At 52.9% G+C, this 16,853-nt stretch overlaps 1 protein-coding gene across 1 annotated transcript; it reads left to right on the forward strand.

Annotated features, from left to right (window-relative positions):
- Positions 1–7,291: 7,291 nt before the first annotated feature.
- On the forward strand, positions 7,292–16,373 carry LOC127023495 (sodium-dependent lysophosphatidylcholine symporter 1-like). Its single transcript, XM_050907610.1, is given in 15 exon segments — positions 7,292–7,426; positions 9,666–9,680; positions 9,843–9,962; positions 10,286–10,410; positions 11,089–11,247; positions 11,621–11,727; positions 12,154–12,311; positions 12,436–12,526; positions 13,078–13,199; positions 13,314–13,397; positions 13,589–13,672; positions 14,636–14,748; positions 15,211–15,354; positions 15,635–15,811; positions 16,048–16,373. Coding segments are annotated over 15 exon segments (1,665 nt in total). The 3' UTR covers positions 16,079–16,373.
- Positions 16,374–16,853: the final 480 nt, after the last annotated feature.

Below are 16,853 nucleotides of genomic sequence, written 5' to 3' on the forward strand. Positions count from 1 at the left end.
AAGCTCCAGGGACGTGCAGGCTGGGGGAGGGCCAAGCAGGTTGGACAGGTTCGGCATGAGAAACTCGCTTGGCTGCCTGCGTTAATACAAAACTGCGGGAGTAGATACCAGACCTTAGCGAGGGCATTTTTACAACAGTTTCTCAACTGAGAGCTGGATTAACTTACATTTTTCATTACTAAATGGATACATAACGTGCGTAACAACAAATTTGTAAATTGTTGTGAAAATTACCATTAAAAGCCCGCAAAATAGGAAAACAGCGTTTGACCCTTTCTAATAACGGCTACCATCTGTTCTCATATTTTGGATGATGTGCACGCGGATGTCTACGCTTGCCGCTTTGGGTTGCTCTGCAAGCAGGCTTCCCAGTGCTGAGCTGTCTTCAGCTAAATGAGATTAAAAATCTCAGCAGCATTTTTAAAGATTGTTTTTTTTTTTTTTTCCCCCCCGACAGGTGAACGTGGGGTTTGCCTGCCTGCATCACTTGATGTTGTATATTATGACCACTTAGTAATCTGTGTGAACCAGTACAGAGAGAATTCAGAAAGGGACTTTCCCTCGGAGCTAAATATAGTCACAACTGCCTTGTGGGAAGTCACTTATTTTAATTGTTCATCGGAGGAGTTCTTGTATCCTCATCTCCACACGTGCCGTTTTGGTGACCTGGGACAACATCATCCAGAGTGCTGGACAGGATGTGCCCCTAGAGCCAGAAAGAAAGTTTATCTAACGGAAAGACGACAAATTATTTGTCTCCTGCTTCTGCCTTGGCTAGCTGGTGGCTTCAGGCGACTGAGGTGGTGACTAGCTGGCATCCGCGGTCTTTGGCTGGATGAGCTGGGCACATTGGTGCCCCCAAATGAAAAGAGGGTTGGCAGCTAGACGGCAACTCATCTAGCTGCTGACCTCAAGGATTTTTGCCGCGCAGATTCTGCTCACCGATGGGAAGTTTCACATCCAGGTTTCCTCCCAGCTCTCTCTTTACCAGTGGGATGGAAAGGTGATAAATTCAGAGGGGCTCCGGGCTCGGAGATGCTTCTCTGTCAGGAAAAGCGTATTTTCCCCTGAGCCGGAGGGTGGCAGTGCTGCAGAGAAGCCGCTCTCCACCTTGAAGGCTCCTGCTGAGAAACTCCGCCAGCTCCCTGCTGTCTGCGGGGAGCTGCACCTTGTGCTCCTGTGTGTCTGTGAACGCCGCTGGGACGCCGCTGCCGACTCCTCCTTCCTCTGATTCTTTTCTTGGTTTTTTTTGTTTTTGTATGGACTGCTCATTACTTATCTCCTGGTGAGCAGGATCAGCTCTGCCCTGCCGCCAGGCTATCTGAAGTGTACCCGAGTGGAGCACTGAAGCAGTATTGGTAACCAAGATAGGCGTATCTTCTTCCAAAGTTGACAAAAGAGCCCGTGGAACAAACTGGAAGCAACGTACGTGCGATCTCCTGTATTAAACTGTCTCCTTCTGGGAGCTGGTGCAACATTTCACTATAAAATAAGCTATAAAGCAAAAATGACAGCCAGGCTAATTAACGGGAAAGGGATAAAAAAACCAGAATGGGAAAAAGGGAGGTGGTGGAAGGAGACACCTCGATTTTGTAAAGAACATCACCTTCCTTGTCACTTGTGCAGCTCCTCGGTGTTTGACGTGCCCCTGCAGGAAGGTAAATGCTTGTTTCTGACACGCCTACAGTTTGTGATGGTTTGTTAGCGAGTTTATTTGACTTTCTCTCTAGTAAAATCTCCTTCGTCTATCATTCCATTTCTTTGTTCTAACAGAGTCACAGGCTGAGAGTGGGCTTTTCTAAAACTGACATTTATGCTCACGAAAAAGTGTCTTTTTCTCCTCCTTTGCCCGGAGAAGTGTTTCACTTTGAAAATTTTCTTTTTTTTTCTCTGATCATTCCCTCCACAGGGGAGCCTTGCCTGTCTTCCTGGCCTTTCACACGCTGGTGCTCAGGCAGTGCTCCATGTCTCATCTGAAAACTCGCTTCTTTTCAATTCCTGTGTGATAAGATACAGCCCGGTTTTACGACTGTGCTGCCCTATATGGGGCTGATGTCCCTCACTGTATCCGAGTGTTTTTCTCCGAGTGCTGTATTTTAACGGTTTTCTCTTCCTCAGACGGGTAATTGTAGGACTTCCTTGGATTTTTTTTTTCCTTCGCACGCAGTTCATTGTTTTCTCTTCTTCCTTTTCACATGTCCTTGTTGTTAAGACTTAGTTCCTGTGTTTTCTGATAGCATTTTGCACCATTTCCTGGGAACTTTACCTCCCCTCTGTAATGCTGCTTTTGCCACGGTCCTGGTCCATGTTTCTTACGTGGTCAGTGCTCTGCTTACCTCAGGAGGTTCTGCTATCCCAGTGCCTTTTGGTCAAGTAGTTTTTCAGTGATCCCGGTGTAGGAACATCCATTTCTAGGTGTAGCCATAGCTTCAGCTGCCTGTTCGGGTAAAACAACGTTAACAGCACAGAGCAGCTAGTTGGTTGGCTTGTTTTGGCACAAAACTCGGGTAGCTCAGCTAGCAGGCAAATGGAAGCAGCGGCGAGATAGGGAGCAAGAAATCTCAGTGGGGACACCTGCAGCTACAAGAGGATGACTGTAAATTTTGGCCTAATATTTTTTTTTTCTTGTTGCCTTTTGATTATCATCAGTTATATTTAATTGAGTCTTTGCTCCTCATTGCTGGACAACACTAAATCTTTCCAGAAGGCGAAAGTGACCTCCATGCCATGGCGGCTTCTTGGGTGGGTCTTCAGCTCCCTGGTGTCTTTATTTAGAGGAATGATTAAAAGGATGTCAGTCTGCTCCTGGGAAGTTCTTTGGAAGTTCAAGTCAGGGGGGTTTTCTTTTGAAAGCAGCACTGCTTTACAGATCCTTTGTTATCAAGAAAAAGGACCTTGAGTTGATGTTTCTTCTGACTGTAGTTACAGTGGAAAACTGGCTTGGGGGATTGGTGTCATAGTCACGTAAAACAAGATGCTTATGGGTTTCTTCAAAGCCCACCGCCAGGAGAGGAGGACCTGTGATATCTGTGTTAATCCTTGGGCAGGAGCTGGTGTCTGTTCGGGAGTTTGCTGTTCTAGGTAAGCCTGGGTGAAGAACTGCTAGATTGTGAAAGCAAGACAGTGCTACCCCCTTACCGCTTCTACATGGTCTTGTTTCTGTTGGTGAACCAGAATGTCTATAGATGGAGACTGGTAACTTTAAATGACAGTTTTAATTAAGCAACAAAGTTGTTTTTTTTTTTACCAGGCTGTGGGTTTCCATTGGTGCTTGTGTGGTAAACACCTGCCATCATCCAAGGAAGGGTGCCTGACAGTCACTCGAGGCAGAGCTGGGAAGCCGGAGCCTGCGGTTCTCAGCCGTGCCTGCTTCCAGGCGTGCTTTCCTGGCGACCCAGCCGCATCCCCGATTGAAAGAAAAGCCTTTCAGCTCCTCTTGCGCTTCGAGACTCAGACCAGACTTCTCCGAGCTGCGTGCTTCTGTACCTGTCCTTCAGGCACAGCGGCGATGAACGTACGCGTCGGTGCTCTGCCTGGTGTGAAGGGAATTGGCAATTGCGCGCACACTCACGTGCTGAATCGTGCAGAGCTGGGTCTCCTCACCTACAGTCCTCGTTAACGAGGTACGATCGCCCTGCCAGCTTTCGTGGTGTGTTTTAGGCACTTTCACTTTATGTTAGGAAGGGAAAAAAGCCTATAGGTCGTTGATGTTTGCTGAGAGTTCAGCTGCAAGTCTCCTTCTTGCTCTGGTAAATAATGCACGTGCTGTACCACGTGGCATAAACGTACACAGCAGGCACGACAGCGGTGAATGCTTCTGGGAGCTGGTGCGGTGTGTGTCACTGCAGACTGCTCGGGGACTTTCATATGTTGGCTGCTGTCAAAGTGCTAACTGGGCTCCTGCGGCAATCCTGATGGAACAAGTAAGCAAACGCACGCTGTCTAAACCAAGGTAAGCAGCTTATTGCAGCTGCTGGCCGGGTGATCGGGCTGGCTGTCAGCAGGGATCCTGCGGCGTTCAACAGAAACGGGAAGAGAAATCCTTTCTAGTTACCTGTTAGCAAAAGTTTTTCCAAATGAGTCCCACATTTCCCAATTACACACTTCTGCAGAGAGTAGTATAATGCTAACTATGCAACAGGCCCACTTCTTTGGCAGTTGAACAGCTCCTGTGTCAAGCAGCTCTCGATTTACTAATTTATCCTTTTCTGACTTACTACATTCCTAAATGCTTATCTTATTTGCTGTTCTGTCTTGTCTGCACTGAGCCTGTCTGTCCCAGTGCTGGGAGTTCCTGAATAGATTCCAGATGTTCTTATTTACTCAGGTACACTTCATGACTCTTCATTAAATTAACTCTTTATTGGCTTACGGGGCCTACAGTAGCAACAGCCCTTCTTCTCCTTTCTCGTCCGTCTTGGTGGCTGTTGAAGTCACGACTCCCGTTCCACCAAGAGAAGGCAGCTGTGCTAAGGGGAACACGAGAGCCGCTGGCTGTGCTTCAAGCAGTCAAGGAGGGGTAAACCTTCGGAGGACTTGCTAGTGGAACGTATCCAAATGCTGCCACTTGCTTCTGTGCCAAAAAATTCCCATTTGCTGGCTTTAGATTACTTTTCCCCCCGCCTCCAATGGGGCTCCCTTGCCTGAGCAGCCCGTCTCTAGGTCATAGTACCCTGAGAAAAGCTGTTCTGCTAGCATGGCTTGGATTGGAGTTCTTTGTATCACGCATTCCTGGGCCCTGGGCTGCCTTGAGAGATAAGATCTCATGCTTCTGCAGTGGAGAAGGGGGTTCTGGGGAAGGGACCTTTCCTTTGCAGTGAGTACACTCCAACACGACCTTGTTTCTTAAACTGCAGAGCTTTGGCTTCTCTGAGCCTTTCGCCGAGTATTTGTGCAACAGAAAAATGGGTGTAGCTGCGGTGTTGCTGAGTGCTTTCCCTATTCTTTCAAAACCGATTTCTAAGCATCTGAGAGCAAAAGATCAGCGTAGCGATGGAAGAGGCATCGTCCTTTTGCCCCAGACCCTTGGTGCGCGCAGTGTACGGCGAGCTGGTTTGGTTAGATTTCGGGCTTTGGCACACGGCGTTATTAGAAAGCTCATTGCCTGCAGCAAGTAGCCCTGTGTATAGCAGTGATTAACTGTGAGATCGGTGCTTTTCACCGAAATCTGCCTTTCCAGCCCAAAGCTGAACCCCGCTCTCGCGCAGAGGCGGGCTGAGAGCTCCCCATGCTGCACTAGCAATCATGACATCCTGTCTAGACCCAACGGGTGATGCTGTCTTCTGTAAGGCACTGAGCGACGTGACAAAAGGCTTTGGGAGGATCTGAGCAGAGCAGAAATAAAGCTTTCCTGTGTTGAAGATAATTGTGCACTGAACTAGCCAGGGAGCGAGAGCTACACAGCTACTCTGGGAGGTAACTGTTGGTTATCTGTTGGCTTTCTAGTCTGTGAGCAGAAAATGCAGCTATTTGCACCTGGAGAGTAAATGAGTGCCAAAGAGCCAGAGGATTAAGTGCTGAGTACAGTTTCCAAAGGTACCTTGTGTCTGTCCAAATGTAATTGTGTATGTGGTGAGTGGGTACAAAATGGCCTAGGAAAAAAATAAAGATTGGGTTTTTATATTTCCTTTTGAGTTTCCCCTTTCCTCTTGGGTGAGGAGAGATGTATTTTGCTTTCTTATAGAGATGTATGCTTGGATATGCTGGTGGGAGACGGGGATTTGGCTCCCACTGCACTGGCTGTGGTCCAGCGTGAGTGGTATTTGTTATCTGGGATGTCAGTAAAATAGCAGTGAAGAGAGATGCCGCTGACTCAATTGTACTGTGGCTTATTAACCAAGTTCTGACTCAGCCTGCGAAATTCATGTTTTTTAGATTAACCCCCACTGGACAAGGCAAGGCTGAGCTGAAGAGGATGCATTTTTCGAACAGTGTTGTGATGAACCTTGCAGAATGGGTGCTTGTGTTTCCCCTTGGGTATGGGTGGTGGTACAGAGACACTAGCATGGATTTAACGCTCCCGGTGGCTCTTGGTAACCTGGGAGGAGAGCAGGGAGAGGGTTTTGCCTGTGTTCGTCTGCCCAGGCTGCGGCATCTAAGTTCAGTCTTGGAGACGGAGTTTGATCTAGCTGGAGAAGCCTGTTTTTAAAGAGCTGCCTGATGAGACTAGACGTGCCAAACAGATGATTAGCGGGCAGAGTGGCGATGCGATCCCTTTCCTGCCAGCCTCTTGCTGTGTGCCTTCTGTCCTCTGAAGCCAATTTCTCCCTCCGCCTTTGCTTTGCCAAGCGCTCATAACGGTGACCGGCTGCGTGCTGCGAGCACTGCTGCCTTGGGAACTCGGCTGCTCCCACACAGCCAGCACTGAGTAACTGGGCTCCTACGGCTCTTAATGTAGGAGTAATTTTTGGTTTGTGATACTGAGACTGCTGGGCTCTATCGGTGATGAAGGGTTCTGTGAAAGGGGACTAAGAAAAGCACGTTTCTTGTCACCAGGCTAAAACATACCGTGTGGGGTCTGCATTGCCGTGGGAGATCTCTCAGGAGCTCACAGGCTGAAAGAGGTTGATAATTGCAGATCTCGCTTAATAGAGAAAGGAAAATGTATCCCACGCTTCCTACTCTCACTGACATTGTCCTGGGCTAGAGCAGTGCCAACACCTTGCACCCATTAAGAAGAGGGCAAAGCAAAGGGGCAGGGGGTTTCCACAGCCCTGAGTAAGGAGCCAGAGCTGGGCTCCTGGTCTTCCTGGACTGCCTTGGGACAGAGGGGCTTTGCTGGCGAGTGACCTGAGGCAAGAACTGCCTGTTCCTGCTGCCCTCTCCCTGGCTGCTTCAGCCACTTCGGCTGCCCGCTCTGGGTTTTGCCGCTGGTGGTTGCTGATGCTGAGGCAGGAGCCCTGGGATGGCTTGAGCCTGTTCCTGCGGTGATCTGGAGCTCAGGCAAAGGACTTCTCCGCATCCCTAAGATCTCAGTGTGGCAGCAGCCCTGGGATGGGAAGGAAGTGCTGGACCCAGCTTGACCTTTGAAGAGCACCAGATTTCTCCACTTGACTGCAGAGAGCCTGGGAGCTACTGCCCCGAGTGCGTGCGGCACTGTGAGCCCTGCCATGTTTCCTGCTTCCATGGGCAGGGTCTGGCCACGCTCCTCCCTCAGGGCCAGTCACTTCCCCTACCAGCTCCCCTGGGGCACCGCAGATGATGTATCTTCACTTGTCAAATCTCCATCTAGCTCGGATCTGCGCCTGCGGCATGCTCTTTGACATACAAGGCAACTTCTTCCTCACGCTGGATGAGGAAGCTTCTCCTTCCCCGCCATGTGCCACTGAAGGACACGGTCGTGTCTGCAGTCATGCTTCCAAGTGGTCACGAAGATGCTGAGCTGCACAGGTTAACCCAGGAAGGAGCTCTCGCACAGAGGAGAGTGGTCTGCAGAGAGGTAAGATCAGTGTCCCAGGGTGCTTCTTTCTCACATGCAGAAATGCATTTCACACGTGCACGCTAACCCTCGCGAGTGCGCACACCCACGCGGAGCCTACCCGGATCGAGCAGCCGCAGGCTGTGGGGGTGTTTCGAAGTGTTTATGACTCAAGCTCGAGAACACATTGTTAAAGCAAGGCTCCGCGTTTTGTTGTTGTTGCTGACTTTTTCAAGTGAAATGGGCAGAGACGTGCAGAGCGCGGTCCTACCTGCTGAGAGCATAAAGGGAACAAAAGCCACCGCAAAACCTTACAGCCGAGAGAAATGCCTTTGTAATTTTAGAAACAGAACTGCTGCGGAAACAAGATGCTGTATGAGTAAGTGCTCCTCAGCGGTGGTGCAAGCCTAATGCTTCAGCCATCCTGGCGGGACAAGCTTGGTCTGCAATTTGAAATACAAGGGACCTGACTCTCGCTGCTGTGTGCTGTAAAAGGCAGAAAGTAAACCAGGACCAGCAGCTGAGAGGCACAAGCAGGCTGCTGCGGTTACCTGGCACGGGGAAAGCAGGCACTCTGCTCCCCTGGGCGTGTAGGAAGAGGCTGGGCCCCCCAGCCTGGTGGGCAGAGCAGCATCAGTGCTTTTTCCGTGGCGTGGGCTTTGGAGGAGTCACTGCTAATGGCTGCGCGAGGGAAACGCGCTCAGTGCCTTCTGGAATGCTGCTTTTTGGGATTGTGCCTGTGTTTTCGGAAGCTGCTCCCTAGTACCGTTACAGTGAAGGTCTGTCATCCCTCAAGGGTGGCTGTCAGCTCGACCGCCGTTAGCGGCACAGCAAGCCATCTCCAGCCCAAACAGGCTGGAGAACGGCAGGTTGCCCCCTCGTCCCACAAGAGATGAGGCAAGCGGGAATTTGAAGCGATCCCTGTCTTGATTTCCCTGTTACCCAGCTGTCGATGTGACCCTGCAGTCTGTCCCTCCGCCCAGCCTCTTGCACAGCTGCCTCCGTGCCAAGCGTTCATCCCTCCGCACTCTCTGCTCTTCTGCAGAGCTCTTGCTGGAGGAACTCGCAGCCTTTTATAGCCATGTCTGGACCAAGCCTGTCGCCTGGGATGGCCGTCTGCCCCGCCTGAGCAGGGGAGCCTTCCCTATCTTTCCAGAAAGGGCTGTGTATTTGTTGGGTGCAGGACAGCAACCCGCTTGCTGCACTCTGAGCTGCGCTGGAGCTGCTCGGTGATGGGGAAAGCCGAAACGTGATGTAGACCAGGATGCCGAGATGCTGACAAGCGTGTTAGCCCCAAGCATCATCCAAGGCAGCCTGTGCTGAGATGGGAGGTCAGCCCCGGGCCCCAGGCATCTGCTTTCTATGTGGTCTCGCCCTGTATTCTGCAGTATGCTCCTGGTCCTGTGTGATGCAGAGATGTATCATGCTAGACAGCAAGTTCATTTCGGGGCTGGGAGGAAGTCAGTGCTGTAGGTTGCCTCTGGGAACTTGCCAGATACTTGAGGCTTGGTACGGTATTTACTACAGCTAACCATGTCCAAATAAAATAGAGGCTTTGCCATCAGCCCTTTTCCTGCACGCTGAAACGTTCCTTGTGCTTTCCCTGTTGATCTATAGAAACCCCCTGGGCTCTGGCCTTTGCAGTCCTTCTTCTCGGACTGCCTCCGTTACAGTCCCTTTAAGCCTGATGCAATTTGTACTTTTTAATATTAAAGAACTTGAACCACTGGATTGTGGCTCAATAGAATAGGAAAGGACAACGTTAGACCAGCTTGGCAGATATAGCTCTGTGTCTGGCATTAGATATGTATCTCATTTATGTTAGCAGCCTGTGATCTCATGCAAACATGCCTCCGAGGAGAATCAAGGTGAAACACCAGGGATGTGGCCCTGGTGACAAGACAAGCCCAAGACAAGCAAATGAGACAGATGCCCGCTGATCAGCTCTTGCCTTGGGGCTTTGGCTGGTCGAGGAGTGGATGTGGGCTGGTGGGCTGGAGCGAGGAGAGAGGCCGTCAGCGTGCCCCGTCCCTCGAAGCGGCTGTGCAGGAGGCCCTGAAGGCTTATGAAGAATATGAAACGCCGCTGAGCAGGACCTCAGGAGCCAGGCTGCTGCCTGAGGGCAGGTCGCGTGTAGGAAGCTCTGTGCCCCGACCCACCAAGCTTACCAGCAGATGGGGAAGCACCCTACAGCACCCCAACGGCCATGACCACCTTGCTTGTGGGTATCAGGTGGAGTGATGTCCAGCCAAAGGACAGGCATGTCTGTCATGGGTGGGTGTGGGGGGGGTTACGACATGAGTCCGGGTTTAAACGGGCCTCGGAGAACCCAGCGGATGGGATAAGCAGCGTCTGGAGGTTAGCTGTCAGCCAGAGGTGTGTATCACTTCTCAAGCGGGCTTGTTCCCTGATGTCTCGGCTGCAGGAGAAGCCAGGACTGCCGCTCTGCAGAAAGGTTTGCTATGCTGTCGGGGGCATTCCCTACCAGATGACAGGCAACGCCCTTGGGTTTTTCCTCCAAATCTTCCTGCTGGATGTTGTGCAGGTGAGTGGCCACATGAGATGGGGTTATCTGCAAAGGTGCTTGGCATAAACTCAGCAGACTGGGGCAAGGGGAGAGCTTGGTGGGTGGCCAAAGCCGTTGGAAATGCTCATCAGAATTAGGCATTCAAACTGGATCAAAATTGCACGATGTAAATAGCGTTGGTGGGCGCGCAGGCAATGTTTCCGGGCCATTTCAACGCTTGGAGTGGTCTCCAGGGGATGCAGATGAAACGTTGGCTAGACCGAGCTGCATCGTGCTGACTGCTCGCAGCTTTTCGCCAGGACTTCTTTCCCTTTCAAGCTGTGGTTTCCATTTCCCCCAAGCTGGAGCCATTCCATGCCTCTTTGATCATTTTCCTTGGAAGAGCCTGGGATGCGGTTACTGACCCTGCTGTTGGCTTCCTGGTCAGCAAGAGCCCAAAGAGAAAATATGGGAAGCTGATCCCATGGTAAGTGTCCGGGCTGGAGCCTCAGGAGGGTCTTTGCTGGACTCAAATTCCTTCAGTGCTAGCACAAGGAGGCAGCTGGGATGCCTCACTGGGAGTTTAATGTGATTGTGGCTTAGGGAGAATTACAAAACCTTAACATCACAAGGACACTAAAGATAACATAACTTGCAGTGGGTCCATATGTCATTGCAATGAAAGAGGAGGAATGTGCTGCAAACTTATACACTTGCTGTTTCCCTGGGGCCTCACACTTTCGAGGCCGTGGGGTTTGGTGCTCTGAGAGTCCTGTGTGGTGGCACGGACAGAGTTTGGTAGTTAGCTGTGCCAGGAGCTCTCCACCAGGCTCTAACCACGGGCAGATCTTGCACGTAAGAGGGTTACCGCTGCCCTCAAGGTTCTGCTGTAGGGCAAGGACTTGAAGTAGTTAAGAGAATAAGAAATGCCGGACAACTTGGACGTTAGTTTTTCTCTCAATGTTTGTGTTTAGCCCCCCCCAGCCTGACTGATGGACACTCATGTGAGCAAAGCTGCTGCCTTTCGCAGATCTTGAATTTGTAGTAGCTGGGCTGTGGTTTGGAAGCCGGGGAAGAGGCTGTGCTACGTAGCTCAGCTTGTGCAACTAGAAGTGTGACCACCTTATCTGAGGGTTGCATCTGACCAGCTCTGCTTCCTCCCCAGGATCGCATGCTCCATGCCATTTGGAGTGCTCTGCTACTGCATGATGTGGTCCACCCTCTTGGATGCCAGCCCCGCCTCCCTGAAATTCCTGTGGTACCTGTTCATGTACAGCTTCTTCCAGACTTGCATGACTGTAAGGAACACGGTGCCTGGGGCTGAGTGTCTTACACACCATCCTATACGGCAAGGGACGGGGGCACGGTCAGCTGGGGAGTCCCAGCCTCGCCAGGAAGGGACCCGGAGCGAAGTCTAGGAGAGCTCTAGCTGGGGAGCGGTGAGGGATGCAGGATGGCGCAGACCATCCCCGCAGGGCCGGTGAGATGGAGCGGTGCATTTTAATGCTGGGGATTCAGCTGGGCTGAGCTGTATATGGTGATGCGAACTTCTCCATCACGGGTTTGTGGGAGCAGAGCAAATCGCAGAAGAGGGTGAAAAGCCACCTGTGTGCAGGGGTGACACAGAAGGCAGCATTAGCTGCTGTGTGTAGGGACGAGGCGGGTCATGACCAGCAAACCGGGGAAGCAGCAGCCAGAGCTGTGTCTGAACTGTGCTCTCCCTAGTGCCACCACGTGCCATACTCTTCCCTGACAATGTTCCTGGGAGGAACCCAGAGAGACCGTGACTCAGCCACTGCCTACAGTAAGTGTCTGTGCCCCTACAACCCCGGTCTGCCTGTGTTCCTGGGTGACCCTCCCCAGAGGAGAGATGAATAAGTGCCTCTGGCTTTGAACAGGCTACAGAGTGGATGGGGTAAACCAGGGATATGAAAACAGGGATGAAACCAGTCGTCATCTGCAAAGAATTTACCTGCAGAAACACTTCTTAGGCCTGTATCATCCCTAGGGAACTCAGGACCCAGATTTATTGGTTCCAAACATTAGAGCATTTACTGCTGGAGCCAAGGGAAAAAATCAGAGCAGGTAGAAATAGCAGGTCTCTTCTTCTGGGGCAGCTCTGGATGCTGGTGCCTCCAATTCCATTCCCAAAGCTGGTCTCTTACCCTGAGGGATGTGTCCCATCAGCCAGGGAGTGGGACTGAGGTTTCTCTCCTGGTCATCCTGGCAGGAATGGGGATGGAGGTGTTCAGCACGCTCCTTGGGTCAGGAATCCAGGGGCAGATTGTGGGCAGCTACCATGCCCGCATGACGAACGGCTGTTACGTGTCGAATGAGACCCTGCCCAACACCAGCACCTACAGCCTCCCACACTCTCTGGAGAACACGGTAAGGGCTGGCCCGGCTGCCCCTCTGCTCCTCCTGTAAGCTCTGGGGCAGGTGCCGCTGGCTGTGCTGCCAGCTCTGTGCGTAGTACCTGCATTGTCACTGTGCACTGTCTCTCATTTTCCAGCGTAGGGCCTATGTATTTGCATCCCTGGTCCTGGGCTCAATCTATGGCTTGTCCTGTCTGATTCTCATCTTCGGAGTCAGGGAGCAGCCTGGTAAGGTCCATTTAGATGCAATTTGGAGGGTGCCCAATGGCAGTGGATGGCGAGGATGGGGTTGCAGAGGAAGGTGTGAGGCAGAGGGAGCTGGGCACCTATGTGGGGGATGGCTCTCGGGTGTGGGGCTCAGAAACACAACACACAGTTGGATACCGAGACCCTTCTCGGTTTGTGCTGGCAGCATCTTGCTCCCGCAGAGGAGAGGGGAGATGCTCCGGAGGAAGGAAGGCTCCGGCTGCCTGGGAGCTCCTGCAGGGAGCCGTGGGCCTGGGCCAGGGTCCACAGCTCCCTGCTTCACACTGAGCAGGTCTCACCAACACACAGCCTGCAGAGCTACACGGGCCAGCCGAGTGCGCAGTGTAAAGAGGGAAAATCCTGCCTGGAGCTGACACCACGGCTGTTGTCTCTGCACCGAGACGTCAGACTCCGATAGCTCCTCACCCAGCTGAACTGCACCCCAGACACAGCGGCGCAATCCCCCTGTGCCTCCCAACCCATCGTGTCTGTTGTGGCAGCTCCAGTGCCAGCCCTGCTGTCTCTCCTCTCAGGGCCCCTCAGCCCCCTGGGGAAGGTTGAGCTGCCCTTTGCCAGCTGCCTGAGGATGATCGTGGGACACAAGCCCTACACCCAGCTGCTGTGTGGCTTTCTCTTTGCGTCCCTGGCCTTCCAGGTGCGAGACCTGCCGCGGCAGGAGGAGAGCTTGGGGGATGAGATGTCTGGGCAAGTTAACCGGACAGTGAACTTGGGACCGCCAGCCATGAACATCTCCGTGTTGCTTTCCCAGATCACACAGGGCATCTTTGCCTTCTTCTGTACTCATGCCGCGGGGCTGGCCGGGAAGTTCCAGCATTTAGTGCTTATCATGTTGGTAAGTGAGCCCCAGGTAGACCTTCCTGGTGGAGGGGTTGATCCCTGGGTCACCCCAGCCCTCGAGCATGGGCAGCTCAGCCTCGTGGAGTCACGTGCTGCTCTTTCTGCCCATCAGCAAGGACATCACCCAAGCAGAGACTGGCAGTCCTGGCGGGCATTGCTGAGACTCCCCTTTGGTCCTCTCCGCAGGTCACAGCTTCCCTCTCTATTCCCTTTTGGCAGTGGTTTTTGGGGAGATTTGGAAAGAAAACAGCAGCGTCACTGGGCCTGGCGGTGAGTTTGCCTGTGGTTGTGGCTGTGGATGAAGAAGCCCTGCAAGGGGACAGCCTTGCCCCCCGCCGCTCATGGTGTCTGGGGAGAAGAGCTGGCTGGCAGCTAAGGGTGGCCCTGAGCACGGTGTCCTCTGCACTGCAGGTGACCAGGAGTTAAGCCAGTAGCTGATGGCAGCTCTGTGCTTCCTTGTGTCTGGCCACTGCTGGTATCGGTGGCCGTGGCTTTGCAGAGCTTTGCAGTAAGGTGCAGGGAGGCTGAGGGACTGTCCCTGGGACAGTGGGGAAATGATTTTTTTTGCAGCATCACCCAACCAAGGGTCTGGGCTCTGAGACTCCATGGCTGCAGATCTGGTGAGCAGCGTGTGATCAGATGCTGTACCAACGCACCAGTCTCACGTGCACATGCAAACATCATCCTGTGGCCTCTGTCCTGCTCCAGGATCTTGCATGGTTGATGCAAGTGATCAGAGTTCTGCCATCGAGCTCCGTGAGCAGCACGGGGAGGGAAGGAAGGGCTGTGCACCACGCTTGGCAGTGGCTGGGAAACAGCCTGCTCATCAGGCACACGTCCCAGCTGCTGCCTGGCTCTGCAGGTCAGCAAGGAAATCCCATTTGGCATTTTGCAGAACTAGGTGCTGAAATCCCATTGAGGATCTATGTCCAGATGCCTTCCTCACCGACATTGGGTGCAGCCCTAGCAGATCCAGCTTTCCAGTTTAACCACTCAGCTCCATTGCCCTCCATAACCATCCCTTCTTTAACCATGAGGAACGTTTTGCTGCCAGTATCAGCCTGTCCAGGGCCTCCATGCTGCACTGCACAGGGGACAGAAGCAGTTCTGTTCATGAAATGTGTGGGGAAGGGGGAGAGCGGCCGTCGGTTGGGGTGGACGGGTGCAAGCTGCCTGTGAGCAGCAGAAAGGGCCCATGTGCTTTTGTTTCTCCTCTTCCTCTCGCCACTGCAGCTGATCATCCCGGCCCTGGCAGCCATTACCCAGGTGAAGCACAACTTTTTGGCCTTCGTCTTCCTGGTGATCGTGGCAGGCTGCAGCATGGCTGTGCTCTACCTTTTACCATGGTGAGTAGAGGCACCTCTGAGCCACTTGCCAGGCGGAGAGGAGGGGAAGGTTATTGGGAAAGCACCACCCATGACGTGCCAAGGCTGCCCGTTTGCTCAATACAGCAGCTTTTGGGCTGCAGAGGGACATGTAGAGGTGGGACTGGGAAGGGACGTGGATGTGGTCCACGGTCCCCCAGCAGCATCGTTCAGTCTGCGTTCGGGTTCGGCAGAAGGATGCCAGTCATTGCGCAAGGCGTTGTTTTTCTTCGCTTTTACTGAAGCAGCTGCCGCACCCTCTCTGTAAGATGCTCTCTGCCCTGTTTGCCTAAGGCAGAGGACAGGCACAAAACGGTCTCCAGAGTGGGGTTCTGCAAGGGGTTTCTGTCTCTCTCTGCTGCTTGGAGAGGCCTGGGAGCATCTACAGCTGAGTTCAGCTGGCGTGGGTGTCACCGACGTGCCTGTGGGGCTGTCTGTCCCCAGGTCCATGCTGCCAGATACGGTGGACGACTTCATGCTGAGGAACCCCAGCTGCCTCAACATGGAGTCTCTCTTCTACTCGTTTTACGTCTTCTTCAACAAGTTTGCAGGTGGCCTTGCCGTGGGGATATCGACACTGAGTTTACAGTAAGCCCCAGACACTACCTCCCCTATTTTGTCAGCTCAGCACAGGCACTTTCCACTGCTGTTTTCTAGAGTGTTGATAGGAGATGCTGAAATGAGTCACAGGGGTATCCCAATTTGTCTTCCCAACACCTACGGGGAGCAAGAGGAGCAGAAAGGAGTGGGAATTCCCCAAAACTGGGCCTCTGATACCAGACTCTAGAGGAGAGCGATGGAGGTGCCTGCTTGCCTTTCTGCAGCGGCCCGGTGGGGCTCGGGGAAGGAAAACCATTCTTCTCTTTAGTTTTGCAGGTTACCGTGCTGGAGACTGCACATACAACCCCTCCGTCATCCTCGCCCTGCAGCTTCTCATGGCCCCAGTCCCAATAAGCCTGCTGCTCATTGCCATAATCATCTTCTGCCTCCATCCCATCAATGAGGAGAGGAGGAAGCAGATGAGAACGGAGATGGAGGCAATGGGGTAAATTTGAGCTCCCTGAAGCAGCCAGGTCACCTAGCATTAGTCTCTGTGTCTGCCTTGGTCCTAGCCTGACACAGAAGTGTTGTACAGGGGAGGGACTGCGTGTGTCCAGTCCAGCTCCCCGTGCTTGGGCTACGATCCTCTCTAGGGGTGCATTTCCCGAAGGGCTTTGGGGGTATTTTGGAGGTTGCTGACTTCACACCAGATTTCATGAGTGCTCGTGTTCCTTTTAACAGGCATCAGGTACAGCGCGGCAGCCGGGAATAAACCCAGGGCTGAAGTGGGTGAGTTCATCGGGGAAGGACACGGATTTGCTGTGCTGTCAGGATGTGCTGCTGTCGGGGAAAGTCATCGCTTCCTGTTGTTTCCTGTTCCCTGTCCCAAAGGCCTGGTTTGCATCCTGACCCCCTCCCTCTCCCAGCTGGCAGGCACGGGACGGGGATGGGGTCCTGCTGCAGCCCCAGCCCTGCCATCTCACCAGAGCTGCTTTCTCCAGGGCTCGGCCTCACCACTCTTTTGGCAGGTCCTGACAGATCCGGGCAAGGCAGATCTATGCTCTCCTTCTGGAAGAGACTGCAGTGCCGGGGAGGAAAGGCCCCCGCCAGCCCCAGAGCAGTGCTCACACACACTGGGGTGCGGAGGTGTCACTTAACCTTGTGGGAAACCGTGCACAAAGAACACAGGGATTGGTTTTGAGAGGAAATTAGGGAAAATACTGCCAAGACAGTGTATGTCTTTGTGCTTAGACTGCCCTTTCACAGGGAAAGGTTTAGAATTTCTTTGAAAAAGGGTGAAGTTCAAGCCAGCGGTGTTTTAAAGCATGTGCAGAAACAATGACACCTGGCAGCAGGGTGGTGGAAGCCAGCTCTGTCCGTCTGCCTGGGCCTCGGTAGCTGAGTCACTTCTGGGAAACCAGGAGCTTCTCGGCGCAAGAGGCTGTGGGAAGGGGCTGCACTGCCTCCAGTCAGGCAGCTGGGGGGGTTTCTGACAGCTTGTCCTGGTTTTTGCCAGGTTGGGAGGTTACGGCAGAAGTGTCAAATGA

Source organism: Gymnogyps californianus, chromosome 17 (assembly GCF_018139145.2).
Source record: "Gymnogyps californianus isolate 813 chromosome 17, ASM1813914v2, whole genome shotgun sequence".
Lineage (NCBI taxonomy): Eukaryota > Metazoa > Chordata > Aves > Accipitriformes > Cathartidae > Gymnogyps > Gymnogyps californianus.